Source organism: Saccopteryx bilineata, chromosome 6, assembly GCF_036850765.1.
Source record: "Saccopteryx bilineata isolate mSacBil1 chromosome 6, mSacBil1_pri_phased_curated, whole genome shotgun sequence".
In the NCBI taxonomy this organism is placed as follows: domain Eukaryota; kingdom Metazoa; phylum Chordata; class Mammalia; order Chiroptera; family Emballonuridae; genus Saccopteryx; species Saccopteryx bilineata.
The window spans coordinates 201,964,650-201,983,105 of record NC_089495.1 but is presented as its reverse complement, the minus strand read 5'-3'; the positions used below and the strand labels follow the sequence as shown (position 1 = coordinate 201,983,105).

Here is an 18,456-nt window from a genome sequence, read left to right as displayed (position 1 = left end):
AAGCCGGCGACTTTGGGATTTTGAACCCAGGTCCTCAGCATCCCAGGTCAATGCTCTATTCACTGTGCTACCACTGGTCAGGTAGTTAACCATTGTTTTAATTAAAAATATATTTACACACCAAGAAGTTAAAAAGTATGATTTTTATATAAAGAAAAGTTCTGTAAATTAAATTAATTTAGTTTTTTGTGTTTTTTTTTAATCTGAAGTGAGAAGCAGGGAGGCAGAGAGACAAGACTCCTGCATGTGCCTGACCGGTATCCACCCAGCATGCCCACTAGGGGGCTCTGCTCTGCCCATCTGCGGCAATGCTCCATTGCAACCAGAGCCATTATAGTGCCTGAGGTGGAGGCCATGGAGCCATCCTCAGAACCCGGGCCAACTTGGCTCCAATGGAGCCCTGGCTGCAGGAGAGGAAGAGAGAGACAGAGAGGATGGAGATGGGGGAAGGATGGAGAAGCAGATGGGCGCTTCTCCTGTGTGCCCTGGCTAGGAATCGAACCCGGGACTTCCACACACCGGGGCAACGCTCTACCACTGAGCCAACTGGCCAGGGCCTAAATAAATTAAGTTTTATAAAAAATTAATTTTATGCATTGGTCCAAAGACCTGTGTTTGAAAACTATTGCTAGAGGTAGTAAACCATTAAAGAAGGGGATTTAAATGTGTGTTAGGGCAGATTGTATTATTTTAGGGAGGCTCACTAGTTTCTGGTAGGCTGAATGAATGGTAGGTAAGAGGAATAGATAGTAATTGAGATATCCATGTCCTTCTCCCCATTCTGTAGAGAGGAAACCTTTTTTGTCTCCCGCAATTGTACTACTCAGTTCATCAGATTAGCTGTTCTGCTGTCAAGACATCTTGTATATTTATAGCAGCTTTATGTCATTTGGCTTGGAGTAAGGAGACTAGTTTAAAGCTGTTTAATTCCTTCTCAGTATTTTTTGAGCAATTAGTGTATGCATAGTTCCATTAGGAATTTTGAAAAACATACCTATCAGTCCTATATGAGAAATACTCACATGAAGCGATGAAGGCCTAAACTTGGAGAGTGAGCAGAATTGGAATGGGTAGCTGGAGTTTGAGAGCCTTGATATTGGAGAATTTATGGGACATGTGACCTTTGGGGAAGAACAAAGAGAATGAAATTCATATGCTATACATTTATTGAATGCCCAGTATCTGCAGCCTACTGTGATAGATTAACACCAAGCAAGCTGCCTTAGAGGACACTAGTGTAGGATTAAAGAGGATGTGGTATACAGACTCAAGCAGTAGGCCTATTTATTTAGGTAGCACTTACTTATTCGGAGAGTGGGCAACTAGGTGCTAGATGTAAGAAGGGAAGGAATTGTGCAATCCAAGTTGCAAGGAGAAAATATTGGTAGAATAGAAACTTTCTCAATCTAGAACAGCAATCTGATTAAGAGAACAATTGCATGCAATATTTATTTTTCTTTATTTTAAACCATTTATTTATTTATTTATTTATTTATTAAATTATTTATTTATTTATTTATTTTTACAGAGGCAGAGATAGACAGGGACAGACAGACAGGAACGGAGAGAGATGAGAAGCATCAATCATCAGTTTCTCGTTGTGTGTTGCGACTTCTTAGTTGTTCATTGATTGCTTTCTCACATGTGCCTTGACCGCGGGCCTTCATCAGACCGAGTAACCCCCTGCTGGAGCCAGGGACCTTGGGTCCAAGCTGGTGAGCTCTTTGCTCAAGCCATATGAGCCCGCGCTCAAGCTGGCCACCTCGGGGTCTCGAACCTGGGTCCTTCCACATCCCAGTCCGACGCTCCATCCACTGCGCCACCACCTGGTCAGGCCCATTTATTTATTTTTGCAGTTAGCAATACATATATTTAAAGGTATTCTGCAAAAAGTCTCCCTCCCATTTTTGCGCTTCCCCGTCTCTACTCCCTTCCCTATCTCTACTCCCTTCTCCATCCCCAACCCCATCCCTAACCCCATCCCTGTCCCTGACTCAGTGCCAGTGCCAGTCCCCACCCCCCTCCCCAGTTTCTCTCTTGTATATGTCTGGTTTAAGTCCTGGAAACAGAAACTACTCTGGGCACTTCAGCCACAAAAGGCTACATATACCACAGTAAATTGTGTGTTGTACTTATAAATTGTTGGAAGGGTTGGAGGAGTAGGGCTCAAGGGTGCTGCCCCTAGAGTATCAGTCTGAAGAACCCACCACTGAAGCTGTGATTGCTACTGCCACCCCCATCACTGCTGCTTGACACATTCAGGAAGCTAGTGACTAGACATTAGCTCCCCGTTTCTTTGTATTTTTCTGTAGTGAGAAAAAGCTGGGAGGCAGAGAGACAGACTCCCGCATGTGCCTGACTGGGACCTACCCAGCATGCCCACTTGGGGGTGATGCTCTGCCCATCTGGGCCATTGTTTCTTTGCAACTGGAGCCATTCTGGTGCCTGAGGCAGAGGCTATGGAGCCATCCTTAGCACCTGGGCCAACTTTGCTTCATTGGAGTCTTGGCTGTGGGAGGGGAAGAAAGAGATACAGAGAAAGGTGAGGAGAAAGGGTGGAGAAGCAGATGGGTACTTCTGTGTGTACTGGCTGGAAATCGAACCCGGGACATCCACATGCTGTATACATTAGCCCCTTTTAACTGCAGACTAACACATCAGGATCACATGGGAGTTTATTTAAGTATCTTAGTCCCTAGCCTCACGTACTGAATCAGAATTTGCATTTTATTTTTAAAGATTTTATTTATTGATTGATTTTACAGCGAGGAGAGAGGGGGTGGAAGTGAAAAGTATCAACTCATAGCTGCTTTACTTTAGTTGTTCAACATTGGTTGCAGTTCATATGTGCCTTGACTGGGCAAGCCTAGGGTTTCAAACGTGTGACCTCAGTGTTCCAGGTAGACGTTTTATCCACTGCAGCCCCACAGGCCAGGCAGAATCTGCCTTTTAACAGGATCTCCTGATGATTTGTATTACATGAAAGTTTGAGAAGCCCAGCACTGGAGCTTTTGGCTTGGCTGCTATCATTGCCTCCAAACCCACCGGTCTCTGCGACCTTAATGGCCTATTGTAAGGGAGTCAGGAAAATGTAGTTGTTGTTTTTCCCAACTCTCAGTCTAGAGGGAGGGTGGAATGGAGATTGAAAGAGGTCATCTACTGAGCTGACTGTATTTCTACAAGTAACTATTGTTAATTTCTTGTGTGTCTTTCAAGATATTTTATGCATATTTAAGCATATACAAACATATAAGTGTATATGATTATATATTCTTTTTCATTAAAAAAATAATAACATCACACAGTGCCTGGCCAGGCGGTGTCATAGTGGATAAAGTGTTGGACTGGGATGCAGAGGACCCAGGTTTGAAACCCTGAGGTTGCCGGCTTGAGCACAGGGTCATCCGGCTTGAGCGCAGGCTCACCAGCTTGAGTGTGGGATCATAGACATGATCCCATGGTCGCTGCTTGAGCAAGGGGTCACTCGCTCTGCTGTAGTCCCCCCTCCCCCTTCAAGGCACACATGAGAAAGCAATCAATGAACTAAAGAGCTGCAATGAAGAATTGATGATTCTCATCTCTCTCTCTTCCTGTCTGCCTCTATCTGTCCCTCTCTCTGTCTCGGTCACAAAAAGAAAAAGAACAACAACAAAAATCACACACAGTGTTCTGTACCTTGCTCTTTTCCTTTAATAGTTTATCTTGGGAGAGGTTTCCATAGAACCATCTTGTTCATCTTGTTTTTTTTTTTTTTTTTTTTTTTTATTTTTCTGAAGTTGGAAACGGGGAGGCAGACAGACTCCCGCATGCTCCCAACCAGGATCCCGACCCGGCATGCCCACCAGGGGACGATGCTCTGCCCATCTGGGGCATTGCTCTGTTGCAGCCAGAGCCATTCTAGTGCCTGAGGCAGAGGCCATGGAGCCATCCTCAGTGCTCAGGCCAACTTTGCTCCAATGGAGCCTTGGCTATGGGAGGGGAAGAGAGAGACAGAGAGGAAGGAGAGGGGGAGGGATGGAGAAGCAGATGGGCGCTTCTCCTGTGTGCCCTGGTCGGGAATTGAACCTGAGACTCCTGCATGCCAGGCCGATGCTCTACCACTGAGCCAACAGGCCAGGGCCCATCTTGTTCTTTTTAACAACTGTGCGGTATTCTACCACATAGAGTGTAGAATTCTTTTTTTTTTTTTTTAAGAGAGAGTCAGAGAGAGGGATAGATAGGGACAGACAGACAGGAACGGAGAGATGAGAAGCATCAATCATTAATTTTTCGTTGCGTGTGTGACACCTTAGTTGTTCATTGATGGCTTTCTCATATGTGCCTTGACTGTAGGCCTTCAGCGGACTGAGTAACCCCTTGCTTGAACCAGCGACCTTGGGTCCAAGCTGGTGAGCTTTGCTCAGACCAGATGAGCCCGCGCTCAAGCTGGCAACCTTGGGATCTCGAACCTGAGTCCTCCGCATCCCAGTCCGACGCTCTATCCACTGTGCCACTGCCTGGTCAGACGAGTGTAGAATTCTTAAAATTGTGACTATCTATTACAATCTGGGTTGAATGGTCATTTTAATTTTTTGGCACATGTACAATATAATCTAGTGTCTCTTTTGTGCTCAGGTTTTGTGTATCTGTCGTCTTGTTTAACTTGATTGCGACCTGGTATGCTGGATAGTTTTCCTTCACTTCACACAAGGGAACTTTGTAAGGTTAATTCAGTAGTTCATAAAGTAAGGAATATCAGGGTTGGGATTTGAACCCCATGTCTGTTATTTTTCATATATTGTTATTGGACACAGTTTAGTAGAGCCTCTAACTGGTGGGCTTTATTTAGTGCTTTGGTAACTTACTCCTTTGGAAAGAGGTTTGAAAGGGTATTGTTTTACATATTTTGGGTGGGTATTTAAAGGCATTTCAATTTTTTTTTCTGACTCAGGTATCCAGCTCACATAGAAGATATTGACTACGAAGAAGGAAAAGTACTCATCCATTTTAAGCGTTGGAACCATCGTTACGATGAATGGTTCTGTTGGGACAGTCCTTATTTACGCCCTTTAGAGAAAATACAGCTGAGAAAAGAAGGCTTACATGAAGACGAAGGATCTTCTGTGAGTAACAGATCTGGGAGGTTCTCTAATGAGCTGGACCAGCCATTGGGTACTTTAAGCTCCAGGTTTTGGTATTCAACTGGAGACCAATCCTTATTTAGGCCTCTAGTTGTGACCCTGAGCTTCCCAGGACATTTAATGCTCTTGAACAATACCAGTTGTCATCTACTTGAATGATGTTGATGTGACAGTTCATAAACTAACTTGGTTGAAATGTCACTGATGATGGGGATCTTATATCTCTTTTATACTACTATGTCCCTTTATATCACTTATTAAACCCATATGCTATTTTGAGCATTTATTAAGCAATCATTCCATGTACAGTACTGTGCTAGCTTCATATCAAGGTCTTTTATGAGCCCTTGAAAAACTTGGAATTGATTGGACTCTATTTCTGTTTTTAAAATTTCATTACTATGCTTAGAGATTTCATTAACTTCAGAATGAGGGATGAGATATTAGTTTTAAGTTTTTAACAGACATTGAGACATCTGTAGAGATTCTGCTGCCTTTGGATCTGACTCAGCCTGGATTGTTTGCCATTTTAACCCTGACCAGGGAACTTAATCTCCCCCACACCCCTCAGTTCTGGATTGTTCGCTGTTGTCCAATTTAATTGCTCAATATTTATCCTACAGAATGTATCAGTGCAAACTGTGTACTGGAAAAACAGTATGAAATAATAAAGGTGAATGATGCTCCTTTGGAAAAACCCTTTCAAAGTGTGGGCGCCTTTAGGTCCCATGAATATTTTCCCCTCAAAATGAAGTAGCCGCCTTCCTTCTAGCGCGTGCGCACCAGTGTATTCCCTGGTGGTCCTGGACCCTTAGACTCACTTTCAAGAACAGATTAGGATTGTTGTCAGTGCTATGCAGCACTACTCACACCTCCGAGGATGGGAAAAGTCTTTGTCCAGCCCTTTTGTTTTGAGCCCTAGTGCTGAACAGAAATATCTTCCTCCGTTTCAGTAGCCACTTCCCCTTCCCACTCTTGTGAATTCCAGCCTTTTATGAATTCTGGTACCATGTGTGTACTGTGAAATTGGATTGATAACAGGATCTTTTTTGTTTCTTTAATGTTTTTTAGGAATTTCAAATAAATGAGCAGGTCCTTGCTTGCTGGTCTGATTGTCGTTTTTATCCAGCCAAAGTTACTGCTGTTAACAAGGATGGTAAGGCATTTGAGTTGTAATTGCTTTTACTCATGACTTAGGGGGGAATTTGATAGTATATTTTTAGTATGTATTTATTGCCTGGAATCCTCTCTCTTCAAGTTAAGCATTATGTCAGGAGTTAGGAAGAAATTACAAATGGAAAGTTGGGTAAATAGGGTAGTTTCATTCTTTGCTTTCTGAATTTGTCATTGTTTTCTAAAATAATCATGGTTCATTTGTCACTATGCTGGGCAGTGTGTAGATTCTTGCTGTCTTGGATTTTCTAATATAATTGATGAAATAAGTCCCTAATATTCCTTTTTTTTTACAGAGGCAGAGATAGACAGGGACAGACAGACAGGAACAGAGAGAGATGAGAAGCATCAATCATCAGTTTCTCATTGCACGTTGCGACTTCTTAGTTGTTCATTGATTGCTTTCTCACATGTGCCTTGACCGTGGGCCTTCAGCAGACTGAGTAACCCCCTGCTGGAGCCAGCGACCTTGGGTCTAAGCTGGTGAGCTCTTTGCTCAAGCCAGAAGGTTGCTCAAGCTGGCAACCTCGGGGTCTCGAACCTGGATCCTTCCGTATCCCAGTCCGACGCTCTATCCACTGCGCCACCACCTGGTCAGGCTCCCTAATATTCCTTTTACTTATTTGTGAATAGCCTAGCTGTGAAGTGACACCAATGAACATTCCTTTATAATGTGCTTTGTGGTTGTAAGGTGATTGAGGGTGGTTTGTAATATTAGGGTTGCTAGTTGATATTGGGTTGCTGGGATTTAGAGTCCTGAGTTGGGATGCTTTTGCCAGATTTAGAACATGTGAGGAGTCAGGATAAGGCCTGTGACTCATAGAAACCTTTTTTTTTTTTTAAGAGAGAGAGAGAGAGAGAGGGACAGATAGGGACAGACAGGAATGGAGAGAGATGAAAAGCACCAATTCTTTTTTTTTTTTTTTTTAATTTTTTTTCTCTGTATTTTTCTGAAGCCGGAAACGAGGGGAGACAGTCAGACAGACTCCCGCATGCCCCCGACCGGGATCCACCCGGCACGCCCACCAGGGGGTGACGCTCTGCCCACCAGGGGGCGATGCTCTGCCCCTCTGGGGCGTTGCTCTGTTGCGACCAGAGCCACTCCAGCACCTGGGGCAGAGGCCAAGGCGCCATCCCCAGCACCCGGGCCATCTTTGCTCCAGTGGAGCCTCGGCTGTGGGAGGGGAAGAGAGAGACAGAGAGGAAGGAGAGGGGGAGGGGTGGAGAAGCAGATGGGCGCTTCTCCTGTGTGCCCTGGCCGGGAATCGAACCCGGGACTTCTGCACGCCAGGCCGACGCTCTACCACTGAGCTAACCGGCCAGGGCCGAGAAGCACCAATTCTTTGTTGTGGCACCTGAGTTGTTCATTGATTGCTTTCTCCTATGTGCCTTGATGGTGGGTCTCTAGTGGAGCCAGTACCCTTTGCTCAAGCCAGCGACCTTTGGGCTCAAGTCTATGATCCCATGCTCAAGCCTGTGACCTCGGTGTTTCGAACCTGGGTCTTCTGTGCCCCAGGCTGACGCTCTATCCACTGGCTGGTCAGGCTAATAGAGATTCATTTTTGTTTTTAGAATTTCCGATCAGGATGTTTTTGGTTTGTCCATGATTTTTTTTTTTTGTCCATGATCTTTGTAATGAATATTTAGGATAATTAGGCCTCTTACTACTGTTAAGGGTGACTGTAAGGCCAATTGACTTTTCATTTTATGAAGTATTCAAATATTTATTCAGCACTCTGCTAAAAGCTGGACCTTGGTCTGACCAAGAAGTTTGATCTGAGAATGGTGTGACATGGTTAGAAGTGAACATTCATGTGCATAAGCAGAAATTTTAGTTCTGTATTGCTACATTTACCCCATCCCCGCCCTGCCAAGCCATTAGGCCAGGGTGGCTTAAGGATGTAGGTTAACTCCTGTGCCAGATGTAGGTTATTCTTACACATAGTCCTCCTGTCTCAGGCTTCCAAAGCAAGATTATGTCCAACTTGTCTAAGCAGTTACTGATCCTACAGTTTATGATTAAGTATTTTTAGATAGTTCCTTGTTTCCTTAAATTACTTTTATAAGTTTCTGTTCAAAATAAACTCCTAGTACTACTTTTCATATGTATCACATTAACCTAAATTCTTATTTTGAAAGGAAAGCTTATATGTTATTCAGCTGCCTCAGATACTTTTAGTAAAGGACATAGTTTACATTTTGAGTCTTATTTTAAAGATTAATAATTTTTTCTGCTTTTACTGTGTGTAAATCATGGTATGAAATACAAGTGTTCTCCATGTACATAGATGTGTTCCTGAAAGTCTTTTAGGTTGGTTTATGCTGAACAAGTCATACTTTCCCCCAGAATAGTACCCACTGGTGGGGTTTTTTGTTTGTTTGTTTGTGTTTGTATTTTTCTGAAGTTGGAAACGGGGAGGCAGTCAGACAGACTCCTGCATGCACCCAACTGGGATCCACCCGGCATGCCTACCAGGGGACGATGGTCTGCCCATCTGGGGCGTTGCTCTGTTGCAACCAGAGCCATTCTAGCGCCTGAGGCAGAGGCCGTAGAGCCGTCCTCAGTGCCCGGGCCAACTTTGCTCCAGTAAAGCCTTGGCTGCGGGAGGGGAAGAGAGAGACAGAGAGGAAGGAGAGGGGGAGGGGTGGAGAAGCAGATGGGTGCTTCTCCTGTGTGCCCTGGCCGGGAATTGAACCTGGGACTCCTGCACGCCAGGCCGACGCTCTACCACTGAGCCAACCGGCCAGGATCCCCATTGGTGTTTTTTTCCTCTAGGTAAGTGGCTGCCCCTTATAGCAAATAAAAGTTGTGGGTAGTAACATGAGTAACTAGGTAAGGGAGGTAGCAGAAAGGAAGCAACATGTCTCTTTTGTTGCTCTGATGTCTCAGAGTCACATGGAAGGGCAGAGGAGATTGGATGATGGAGGGGCACAGGAGAGGCAGTTTGAGAAAGTGTGGGGAGCCCTGGGGGCTGTCTCACAGAGGGGTGGGGGTGTTTTGGTTGAGGCAGTAAAGGAATAGGAACCTACTTGCATCTAATATCTGCATAACTCAGAGCTTGGCATTGTGGATTAAAAAAAAAAGGCCTAGTTTCAAGGCAGAATGAGGTGTTGAGATAGAGCTACCAGGAAGAGGCAGGGCAGGAGCAGATGGTGCAGATAAATCATGTGGGGAGTACAGTGTACAGTTAATGGTGTGTGTGTGTATGTATCTGAACTCTTGAAATGCAGGGGTCATCAAACTTTATAAAAACTGCGCACTTTTTACAGTGCTGGTCAACCTAGTCCCTAACTGGGCAGTTCAGCTTTCGTGGTGGGTAGTAGCAGAGCGGGCAGTAGGGACCAGGTTGACCAGCACTGCAAAAGTGGGCGGTTTTTAGTTGCGATACCTTAGTTGTTCATTGATTGCTTTCTCAAATGTGCCTTGACCGTGGGGCTACAGCAGACTGAGTGACCCCTTGCTCGAGCCAGCGACCTTGGGTCCAAATCATATGAGCCCGCACTCAAGCTGGCGACCTCGGGGTCTCGAACCTGGGTGCTCTGTATCCCAGTCCGACGCTCTATCCACTGCGCCACCACCTGGTCAGGTTGGCGGTTTTTATAAAAAGTTTGACGACCCCTGATGTAAAGGCTAAAAGTCATTGGCTACATCGTTGGTCAATTAAGTTAATTAAGGTTTTGAAATGTCTTTTAAGCTGGGGCAACCAGAGCTTTACAAGTTTTGTTTTTAAAAAGGATTAAAAAAAAATCCTTTTAGTTTCTTTTCTCTATGAGCTAAAATAACAGGAGGGAGAATCTTGACGTAGTGGTTACTCCTAAAACGATCATTTGCTGCCCTAATATATATGTTTTATAAGCTCTGAATTGTGTCTGGTGAATTTTAATTAATTGTAGGATACTGAAAATGAGTGGAAATTCCTGCCAGAACCTGTGTTCTCTAGTTTTTGAGTCTGAAGTTTTGTATTATGCTGCTACCCTTACTGGTTCTTGAGATGAATTGGAGGGGTGGGAGGAGAGGAAGAACACGGGGGAGAAGTCCTAAAAGTGGAATTGGTCGGGTGGCATTGTTGTCACACTGTGGATTTGTGAGGGAAAGCTCGCCTTTGTGGGAACTCAGATATTCTGAGAAGATAATGACCTCTAGGTGCTGCCTTTGGGTTAGATTTTACCTATAGGGTTAGTAAACGATTTCTGGTTCATCATGATTCATTCTAGTGGTTGCAGGATTGGAAGGGACAATGTTGGGTTCTCTTTTTACTCTTTCACTGGTATTTTCTGCCCTGGCTCAGTTTGTTCTGTAGCAGGGGCCCCCATAACTTAATGAGTAGGAGCTCTGCCGGCAAGGTGCCCTTGTAGTTCCTGTAGAAGTCATTCTGTCTTGTTGGTGCTGCCAGGAGGAGGCCGGGGATATAGTGAAGTCAGACTCTGTAGATCCATCTTGGGAAGGCTTGGTCTAGTTTTCTTGCCACTCTTAACTTCGCTGGTGGTTTTGATGAGGCTGATTATTGATTGAGCAGGCTGGTGGGTGGGGGCTCTAGACGGAGTGGAGAGCAACAGCTGCTGGCATTGGGAGTCTGACGTGATTGAATTACAGCTAAATAGCAACTTCAGAGTTTCTTGAGGGAGTTAGCGCTGGAAACTGGGGAGGGCAATGCCACGTTATTTAAGATCTTTTCACCTGGAATGGTTTTTTGGCAATGGTAATTAAGCACCATTTAGTGTGAAGGCAGCCATAGCTGGTAGTCTTGTAGACCCTGGGTCTCTGTGGTAGTAAAAGACATGATTCTGGCTTCAGGGGTCTTTGTTCGGAGGCTTTCTCTGGTGAGTTGATCTCAGCTCTCTGCTGGGACTGCTTGGCTCTTTTTTACACTGGGGATGGCGGAGCCATTTGTCAGTCAGGGCTTTATGCTCCCAGTCGTGGGGGAAGCTGAAAGTAGGTTCACATTGACAACAACAAAATGAGGAATTGTTCCTTCCTATTGATCTGTGGTTCTTTAACTTGAGTGTGCAGGTTGATCAGGTCCCTCTTCCTTAAAGTTAAATTCGTACTCTTAGGTCCTGCCTCACCCTCCCGCCTAGTTTATTCTCTTTGGTCCATTGCCTGAAGTCTGTATATATAGCAGGAGAGCCTATGGAAATGGTCTTATTTCTAAAGTCTCTTGTTGAAGCAGTTAGTTTTTTGTTTTCTTTATGCTGTAACTGAGCCTGCACATGAAATGCAGAGGTGTTGGGACTATGGGAACAGCTTTGCAAAGAGAGAAAAAAGAGATAAACCCACATATGCAAGTGCTAGTTTGGCTTTTATCTTTTATGGGGGTAGGGGTTGGTGCTTCTATTTTAAAGTGACTTGGTAGATGATGACAATTAGAACCACTTATTGATCCTTTATTTTATAATAGCCCCTTTGCTAATCAGTTTCCATCTCTGGTCTCATTTAGTCTTCACACAGACATGGAAAGCTTGTTACTGTAAACTCAGCCCTCATATAATATATGAGGACCTAAGCTCACAGGAGAAATCGCTTGAGGTTACAGAGCACATGCATAAAGGGTGGGGCTAAGATCTGCAAGGTCTGTGGGACTCCAGAGTTCCTGACCCACAGTCCCCAGAATAGCGTGCCGTGTCTTTGGATCTGAGTTTTCCAAAACGTCAGGCGTTGTCAGAGCAGGTATTGTTGGGAATGTGTGTGTGTGTGTGTGTGTGTGTGTGTATGCACACGTGCATGGGTCTGATATGATGGTAGAGTAGATGTAGATCATTTGCACTTCCTGGAGCCTAGTGGTGACTTGATAGCTCTGACTGGGAGATGAGTCTCTGGTCCCAGTCCCTGCTCAGTGGTGCAGGCACTTCACTGCCCTTGCTCTGGACTCATTTGAGCAATTAAAAATTGAAGAAGAGCCTGACCAGGAGGTGGCGCAGTGGATGGAGCGTTGGACTGGGATGCGGAAGGACCCAGGTTCGAAACCCCGAGGTCGCCAGCTTGAGTGCAGACTCATCTGGTTTGAGCAAAAGCTCACCAGCTTGGACCCAAGGTCGCTGGCTCAAGCAAGGGGTTACTCGGTCTGCTGAAGGCCCGCGGTCAAGGCACATATGAGAAAGCAATCAATGAACAACTAAGGTGTTGCAACGCATAATGAGAAACTAATGATTGATGCTTCTCATCTCTCTCCATTCCTGTCTGTCCCTGTCTATCCCTCTCTCTGACTCACTCTCTGTCTCTGTAAAAAATAAATAAATAAAAATTAAAAATTGAAGAAGAAACTGGCATAGTTGAGCATTTTTGGAAATTGTTGGCCACAGAACCCAAGCCCATTATGTTAACATTGCTAAGAAGAAAAGACTTAGGGAAGGGGAGGTGTCTGTAATCATGTGCATATCACTCTGCCCACCTGAAGAGGCACAACTCTGGAAACCTGAGGACTTGGAGAAACCGTGTTTGAAAACTTCAAGTCTCCTGTGTATGACATTCTGGAAGTCTCTGACTTCTGGAGAATGAGTAGGGTAGAGAAAAGGCTCTTAAGTCACAGTTACAGTAGAAGCAGAAGTCTTTCCTATACAGAGTGACCTGTGTATCCGTATTTCCTTGGTCCTAGAAGTGAGCTTGCTGTGCATCTTCAGTTTTGTTCTTACATCCCTTCTGCTATTAACTCACTGTTATAAGGTCGTCTGATATGCCAAGTTCTTAACTCCCAGAGGGGCAAGGCTAGGAAGCTTTGTTTCACCAGGCAGTGTAAGGATAGGGGCTTCAGCCCTGGTTAGATAGTTTGGTTGGTTAAAGCATTGTCATAAAGCGCAAAGGTTGCCAGTTTGATTCCTAGTCAGGACACATTCAGGAACAGATAGATGGTCTTGTCTCTCTCCTGCTCTCTCTTTTTTTTTTAAATTTATGATTAATTTTAATGGGGTGACATTGATAAATCAGGATACATATGTTCAGAGAAAACAACTCCCAAGTTATTTTGACATTTGATTATGTTGCATACCCATCACCTAAAGTCATATTATCTTCCATCACCTTCTATCTGGTTTTCTTTGTTCTCTCCTGCTCTCTTAAGTAAAGAAGAAAAAAAAATTTTTTGGCCTTGGCTGATTGTCTCAGTGGTAAAGTGTCAGCCCGGTGTGTGGAAGTCTCACGTTTGATTCCTGGTAAGGGCACACAGGAGAAGCGAACATCTACTTCTCCCCCCCCCCCTTCTCTCTCTCTCTCTTTCTCTTTCTCTCTCTCTTCCCCTCCTGCACCCATGGCTCAATTGGTGATTGATTCGAGCAAAGTTGATCCCGAGTGTTGATGATGTCTCCATGGTCTCACCTCAGGCACTAAAATAGCTCAGTTGCCAAGCAATGGAGCAATGGCCCCAGATGGGCCGAGCATCACCCCCTAGGGGCTTGAAATGTCTTTTAATGTCAGGATCCCCTCCTAGGTGGATCCTGATTGGGGCGCATGTGGGAGTCTGTCTCTCTGCCTCCCTGCCTCTCAATCTAAAAAACAAAATTATTTATTAATTTTTAGCAAGAGAGGAAGGGGGGAGGAGAAGGGAGAGAGAGGGAGAGAGAGAGAGAGAGAGAAACAGACAGACAGACAGACAGGAACAATGATCTATTCCTGTATGTGCCCTGACCAAAGATCGAAGCAGCAACTTTTGCACTTTGGCACGCTCTGACCTCTAGAGCTAATTGGCCAGGGCTCTCTCTTCCTCTTCCTTTTTTTTTTTTTTTTTTTTTGTATTTTTCTGAAGCTGGAAATGGGGAGGCAGTCAGACAGACTCCCGCATGCGCCCGACCAGGATCCACCCAGCATACCCACCAGGGGGCAATGCTCTGCCCATCCGGGGCGTTGCTCTGTTGTGACCAGAGCTACTCTAGCACCTGAGGCAGAGGCCACAGAACCATCCCCAGCACCTGGGCCATCTTTGCTCCAATGGAGCCTTGGCTGCGGGAGGGGAAGAGAGAGACAGAGAGGAAGGAGAGGGGGAGGGGTGGAGAAGCAAATGGGCGCTTCTCCTGTGTGCCCTGGCCGGGAATCGAACCCAGGAATTCCACACACCAGGCCGACGCTCTACCACTGAGCCAACCGGTCAGGGCCTCTCTTCCTCCTTCTAAAATCAATAAAATAAACATTTAAAAGAAAAAACGGATATAGGCTTCTTTAAAAACAATTTTTTCTTTTTTGTATTTTTTGAAGTGAGAAGGTGGGGGGAGGGGAGGCAGTCAGACAGACTCCCGCATTCGCCCGACTGGGATCCACCCGGCACGCCCACCAGGGGGTGATGCTCATCCCCTCTGGGGTGTTGCTCCTCTTCAATCGGAGCCATTGTAGAGCCTGAGGCGGAGGCTGTGGAGTCATCCTCAGCGCCCAGGCCAACTTTGCTCCAATGGAGCCTTGGCTGTGGGAGGAGAAGAGAGAGATAGAGAAAAAGGAGAAGGGGAAGGGTAGAGAAGCACATGGGCGCTTCTCGGTGCCCTGACCTGACCTGGAATTGATCCTGGGGCTTCCACACGTTGGGCCAATGCTCTTCTGCTGAGCCAACCAGCTAGGGCCAAAAACTAATTTTTGGTTTTTGTTTTTTTACAGAGAGAGAGAGAGAGAGAGAGAGAGAGAGAGAGTCAGAGAGATGGATAGATAGGGACAGACAGACAGGAACAGAGAGAGATGAGAAGCATCAATCATTAGTTTTCGTAGCGACACCTTAGTTGTTCATTGATTGCTTTCTCATATGTGCCTTGACCGTGGGCCTTCAGCAGACCAAGTAACCCTTTGCTCGAGCCAGCGACCTTGAGTCCAAGCTGGTGAGCTTTGCTCAAACCAGATGAGCCCACGCTCAAGCTGGTGACCTTGAGGTCTCGAACCTGGGTCCTCCGCATCCCGGTCCGACGCTCTAGTCACTGCGCCACCGCCTGGTCAGGCAAACTAATTTTTTAAAAAGATTTTATTTATGATTTTACAGGCGGGGTTTGAGGAACGAGAAGTAGTTGCTTCACTTTAGCTGTTCATTGGTTTCTTGTCATATGTGCCTTGACCAGGCAAGCCTAGGGTTTTGAACTGGTGACTTGAGAGTTCAGAGGAAGAGAGAGAGAGAGAGAGAAAGAGAAAAGCATCAACTTGCTGTCCCATTTAGTTGTTCCAATTAGTTGTGTATTCACTGATTGCTTAAGTGCCCTGACCAGGAATCAAACCTTCAACCTCAGCACCCCAGGACGATAGATCCTTTATTTACTGAGCCACTCTGCCGGGACATAGTCGTATTTCTTTTGAAGTTTAAAGCTGTTACATCCCTAAGCCCAGAAAATGAAGATTAAATGATACAAATTAATTCACCTAGAAATAAATCTGCATTTTCCTCAGATTCATATTTGTTTTTACTGCTGTTTGTTCTTAGTCTAAATTCAGTGCAAGTTATTTTTGTTTTTTTAATGAAGCATCATAAAAATGAATCTGTTTCTATTATGGATTTTGATGTGTATAAATAAAAAAAGCATGCCTTCTATTATCTCAGATATAGGTAATACTGATGTGATTCTTCAAGAATTTTTAAATTTCCCTAAGTATATTATTGTGGTTGGAACTCTCTTGTGTTTATGCTTTGAAAAGTTGTGTCACTTTCATGAAACTGCAAGTCAAAATCATGATATCTTCTTGAATTCTAGGTACTTACACTGTGAAATTTTATGATGGAGTGATTCAGACTGTCAAGCATATTCATGTCAAAGCCTTTTCCAAAGATCAGGTGAGAGATGTGGCTTTGTGCTCTGTGGTATGAATGGTCCTAGCATTGTGGTTTTATTTCTCATAAAGATATTATATTTGTTTATCATGGCAAAGTTTTGATGTCCTCCATCTGACACTGTTTCACCAGAAACCAATATGTACATTTTCACAAATTGTAAATATTTGTCTCTGCCATTTCTTAACACCAAATACTTGGATACAACTACCTGTTATCTGTTTTCCTCATCTTTCCTTATAGATGTCTAGTTCTTTTTTAAATAATTTTTATTTTTCAATTACAGTTGATATACATTATTCTGTCAGTTTCAGGTACCCACCCCAGTGATTAGACATTATTATATAATTTACTAAATTATAATCCCAGAAAGTTTCTAGTTATTATTTTTCTCTGTCCATGTGCCCTGCCGCCAGAGTTATTACTGATCACAGGAAACTTGCTGAATTGCTTGAGGAGATCTAGAGTGTGTTCTCTCCTCATCTAACTTTGTCTTTAAGCTCAGGACCATGACCTGATGGTTGTACAGCTATAGTTTGGCATGGAGTTGGGAGGTATGCCTGGGTTGAAAATTTTGTTTCCTGTCCCAGGCATGTATTTGCTTGAGCATGGGACTTGAATTTTGATACTGGAAATATGGCATATGCACATAGATCACAGGCCATTACTTTCTTCATGATTTTTCCCCTCTTTAGTCTTTTTCATGTTTATATTTTCATGAAGTAGTTGAGGGGAAACAAATCAAAATGTGGATATTGATGTTTTTAAAAACTCATGTTACTGTTACTTCTTTAATGGTTGTTGATATGACAGAAGTTGGTGATGCTGAAACCTGTTGTATCTTTTCTTATGATGATCTAATGCTTTTCCTTATCGCAGAGTTTTGTAAATTCTACTGTACATATATTTAGCAATTTCAAAGGATCATAACATGTTTAAAGGTAGCCTCAAGACGCGTTTGCCTTTTGCTAGTTTTCTGCTTCAGAAAATTGACGAAATTATAAAGCTTTAGCCCCAAAGATGTTTTCTGTTTGATCATTTGCCCCTCAGGCATCTTAATAACTACATAGCACTCTAAATTGTTTTAGAGTTCCATTTGGTAATATTTGTGTGCAGTTCGTGGAATGAGTTAATATAGATAGAGGACCATATTAAGAACTTGTCCAACTGTCAGATTATATCCAGAACACCCCCAGATGGAAGTCCAGGGCTCCAGAAAACAGACGTCCAACTGTTTATTCTGCTGTGCTCACTAAAGTGATTGATAGCATTCATGGTGCTTTGGCTTGGAGCCGGACACAACCCAGTGTGGATTTGTGGGTGCTTCAGTTCCCAATTTCCAGATGCTTTTGAGTGTCTCATCCCATCTGAGTCTTGGCAGGTGGTCAGACACAGGCCCATGGTGCCTGTTTGCTTGTTTTTGTTACCTAAGAGGACATAGTATACTGCTCACAAAATTAGGGGATCAGGGAATGTGCAGATACTCCAGGACTTTCAGCCTTTTGTAGAGTGCATTTTCACCAGTGTATGGTTTTGCATCTCATTTGCATAATCGATCAACTTTCTTTGACTTGTCATTTACTTTTCTGATGTTCTTGTTTAGTAAAAAAAAAATCAGGGTTGGGGGAGGGGAGGGGCACAAAGAAAACCAGTTAGAAGGTGACGGAAGACAATTGGACTTTGGGTGATGGGAATGCAGCATAATCAGATGTCAAATTAACGTAGAGATGTTTTCTCTGAACATATGTACCCTGATTTATCAATGTCACCCCATTAAAATTAATTTAAAAAATCAAATGCTTCTTTTTTTTATTGCTTCATATTCATTTTGAAACATCCCCTAATTTTTTGAGCAGTATAGTTTGGGTAAATGACTTCTCAGCTCCTTTTGACCCTTATAACCTAAGGTTCTATAATGGGCCTATACAAAGCAAAACTTCTTAAAAATATCTGACATTTTTTTAAAGCTTTTCTCACATAGTATTAGAATTGATTTAGGTTTTTAAGTTTTTTCTGTAGGACCACATTGTCTTAAGTGTTTTGTTAAACTATATATTTGGAACACATCGTTTTTTTTTTGTTTGTTTGTTTGTTTTTTGTATTTTTCTGAAGCTGGAAACGGGGAGAGACAGTCAGACAGACTCCCGCATGCACCCGACCGGGATACACCCAGCACGCCCACCAGGGGCGACGCTCTGCCGCGACCAGAGCCACTCTAGCGCCTGGGGCAGAGGCCAAGGAGCCATCCCCAGCACCCGGGCCATCTTTGCTCCAATGGAGCCTTGGCTGCGGGAGGGGAAGAGAGAGACAGAGAGGAAGGAGGGGGGGGGTGGAGAAGCAAATGGGCGCATCTCCTATGTGCCCTGGCCAGGAATCGAACCTGGGTCCCCTGCACGCCAGGCCGACGCTCTACCGCTGAGCCAACCGGCCAGGGCCATTTT

General features: G+C 44.2%; 1 protein-coding gene across 3 annotated transcripts in view; it reads left to right on the top strand.

The window, feature by feature from the left end:
- The window catches only part of PHF20 (PHD finger protein 20), an 87,281-nt gene that overhangs the window by 12,713 nt on the left and 56,112 nt on the right, over positions 1–18,456 (top strand). For all 3 annotated transcript variants that reach the window (XM_066234662.1, XM_066234661.1, XM_066234660.1), the window contains exons 2-4: positions 4,931–5,102; positions 6,192–6,276; positions 15,939–16,018. In XM_066234662.1, the coding sequence (XP_066090759.1) occupies positions 4,931–5,102; positions 6,192–6,276; positions 15,939–16,018 (337 nt within the window). The remainder of the gene's footprint in view (positions 1–4,930; positions 5,103–6,191; positions 6,277–15,938; positions 16,019–18,456) is intronic.